Source organism: Monodelphis domestica, chromosome X (assembly GCF_027887165.1).
Source record: "Monodelphis domestica isolate mMonDom1 chromosome X, mMonDom1.pri, whole genome shotgun sequence".
Taxonomy (NCBI): Eukaryota; Metazoa; Chordata; class Mammalia; order Didelphimorphia; family Didelphidae; genus Monodelphis; species Monodelphis domestica.
This window is the reverse complement of record NC_077235.1, coordinates 43,626,713-43,629,541: the sequence shown is the minus strand read 5'-3', so window position 1 is coordinate 43,629,541 and position 2,829 is coordinate 43,626,713. Positions and strand designations below refer to the sequence as shown.

The window sequence follows — 2,829 nt, the reverse complement described above, 5'->3', positions numbered from 1 at the left end:
CTCTAATACCCACTTGGTGCTTTCTCGAGGAAGAAAGACAAGCTAGGGTCCCTGACCAATCTCAAGTACCTTCGGGCAAGCAGAGCAGTTTTCCCTCCCATCCTCCCCCCCCTTCCCCCTCCCAATGGCCCCCCTCCCTCCCTCTGTCCTCCCCCCTCCCCGTTTAGAAACGAAGTGTTACAAAATCGCCAAGACTCGTGTTATTGCCAGTTCTAAAATTTATTGAGCTCTCCCTTTCGGGAGATCAGGGAAAGTCTCTTAAAAAGCTCACACAAATCCCCCCGCCCCCCCAGAAACCCTAACCCATTTGCTGCTGCTCCTGATGGTTTTGTTTGTCGAAGCCACGAACTCAGCGTCCATCGAAAACTGCCACCCCACTTTTCCAGAAGCTTACAAACCCAAGAGCACGATGAGGACAGAACACACAACTCACTATAAATTAGAAGCTTGCCTTTGCCACCTGGAGCTTTTTTTTCAAGGCGAGGAAAAGGGGAGCGAGGACACTAAAACAAAGTGTTTGGGATACAACCCCAAACGAGCCTAGGCGAAGCGACAACTACTCAAACAAGCGTCAACAGTCCGAATGGGTTCCCCCCCCCGGCTTCCCCAACTTATCTCATCTCTAAAACAAAAGCTGACAGTACAAGATATTTAATTAAACACAAAGAACTCGACCTACAATAATAATCAGATAACCTAGGCAGGGGCAGGGGCAGGGGCAGGGGCAGGGGCAGGGGCGGGAGACCTTCTCTGTTTTCCAAACATCACAGAAATGCCCAGCACACATCGAAAGGGGGAGAGGAGAGGGGCAGCAGTCAAGGAAAGCTGTGCACTAGAAAAGGAATCTTATGTTCGTTTGTTCCCCGAGTCAGTGGGTAGTTCAAAGTTTCAACCACGCACGCAAAGCTAGAGGCAGTCCCGACTTCAGAGAAAGCTGATCGGGAAGGCAAGGCTGCAGCGGGAGAGGAGGTGAAGAGCAGGGCATAAGGGATGGTTGCTGGCTCGGCGTCTGGTTTGGTTTGGGCAGGTCGGGTGGCTCAGATATGAGTCAGTGGCACGGTGCCGTTCACCGCAGTCCCGGCACTTTGGTAGTGTTGGTGAACGCTGTGCAAACGGCTGCCCTGCAGGGACGAAGCGTCTGTGGCGTCTCCCCCCGGCGGGAGGTACATGCTGATCATATCCCTCAGGTCGCCCAGACAGGCCCTCTGCGAGTGGGCGCTGATGGCCGGCGGCGGCGGCGAGCTGGGCTCGGACTTCACCACGGAGCCCATGGAGCCCAGGCTCATGGCGGCGGCCGCGGCGGCGGCGGCGCCGGGCTGCTGGCCGTAGGCGGCGGCGGCGGCGGCCGGCGACATGCTGCCGTAGGTGGAGGCGGCGGCGGCGGCGGCGGCGGCGTTCATGTAGGTCTGGGCAGCCGGCATCATGGGGCTGTACTGCAGGCCGGCCATGTCGTAGCGGTGCATCTGCTGCAGCTGGGGGCTGTTCATGCCCGGGTGCTGAGTGTAGCTTAGCTGCTCGGGCATCAGCGAGTACGCCCCGTTCGCCCAGCCGTTCATGTGCGCGTACGTGTCCAGCCTCTGGCCCACCCCGACAGGGCTGTTGACGGCCGCCGTCCCGGGGGGGAGCAGGTTGCTGGGCAGGGAGTACTTATCCTTCTTCAGCAGTGTCTTGGTCTTCCGACGGGGCCGGTACTTGTAGTCTGGGTACTCTTTCATGTGCACCGCGCGGAGTCTCTTGGCCTCGTCGATGAAGGGCCGCTTCTCGGCGTCTGTCAGCAGCTTCCAGTCGGCGCCCAGCCGCTTGCTGATCTCGGAGTTGTGCATCTTGGGGTTCTCCAGGGCCATCTTGCGCCTCTGACCCCGAGACCACACCATGAAGGCGTTCATGGGGCGCTTTACTCGGTCTTGGTCGCTGCTGCTGCCGCCGCCGCCGCCGCCGCCGCCACTGCCGGCGCCGCCTCCCCCGCCTCCCGCGTTCCCGGCGCTCTTGCCTGTGCCCCCGGGGGTAGCGGTGCTGCCCGCTCCCGCCGGAGCCCCAGGTACTACGGCGCTTTTCATCTCACTGTCCAGTAGGCTATACATGGCAGGGGCTGGGAGGAGGTGCGCCAGTTTGCTTTCTGGACCCTCGCGAGGCGGGAAGGGAAGAGAAAGGAATGATCAGTGGGAGCTGGGGGTGGGGGGGGGGAGAGTCTAAGGTCCCAGAAACTGCGGCAACTTTCGGCCGCCGCCTCAGCTTCTGCTGCTGCTGCTGCTGCTGCTGCCGCTGCTTCTACTGCTACTGCTGCTACTGCTGTTGTCGCCTCCGCCGCCTCCGCCAACAACAACCGCAGGCTGACCCTCGCGTTTACCTCTTCGCCGCGAACTTCTCAGCACCCCGGGGCTCCCGTCGCCGCCTGCCAGCCGCTAGCACCAGGCTCCCGGGCGTAGACAAACACTTGCGAACAGGCGCCTCCCTACAAATGAGTACACACAAACACAAACACACAACAGTTGGGACGCCTCCAGAGCTCCCGGTTTCCCGGACGCTCCTTCGGCTCACTCCAGCTCTGCTCTCCCTAGGAGGAGGCTGATTGACTGCCTATAAATGAAAAGGCAGCAGCCAATCAGCGCGCAGATCCCGACAAGCCCCGGAGAAGACGAATTGGCCAGTTGTAAAACTTTCTCTGGGGGTGGGGTGGGGGTGCTCTTTGTCACCCGCAGTCGCCTTCAATTCCGCGTCGAGATCTGGAGAATTATTTGGGTGGGCGGGGGTAGGAGTGGGGGAAAGAGGGGGGAAGAGTGAGAGGGGGGAAGAGTGAGAGGGGTTGAAAAGTGGGGGAGGACGCCTCGT

The 2,829-nt window shown here is 60.3% G+C and overlaps 1 protein-coding gene across 1 annotated transcript; it reads right to left on the bottom strand.

Moving 5' to 3' along the window:
- Window positions 1–209: 209 nt before the first annotated feature.
- On the bottom strand, window positions 210–2,562 carry SOX3 (SRY-box transcription factor 3). The gene has a single exon (XM_007507371.3). The coding sequence runs from the start codon at window positions 2,079–2,081 to the stop codon at window positions 1,038–1,040; it is 1,044 nt and encodes a 347-aa protein (XP_007507433.1). The 5' UTR covers window positions 2,082–2,562; the 3' UTR covers window positions 210–1,037.
- Window positions 2,563–2,829: the final 267 nt, after the last annotated feature.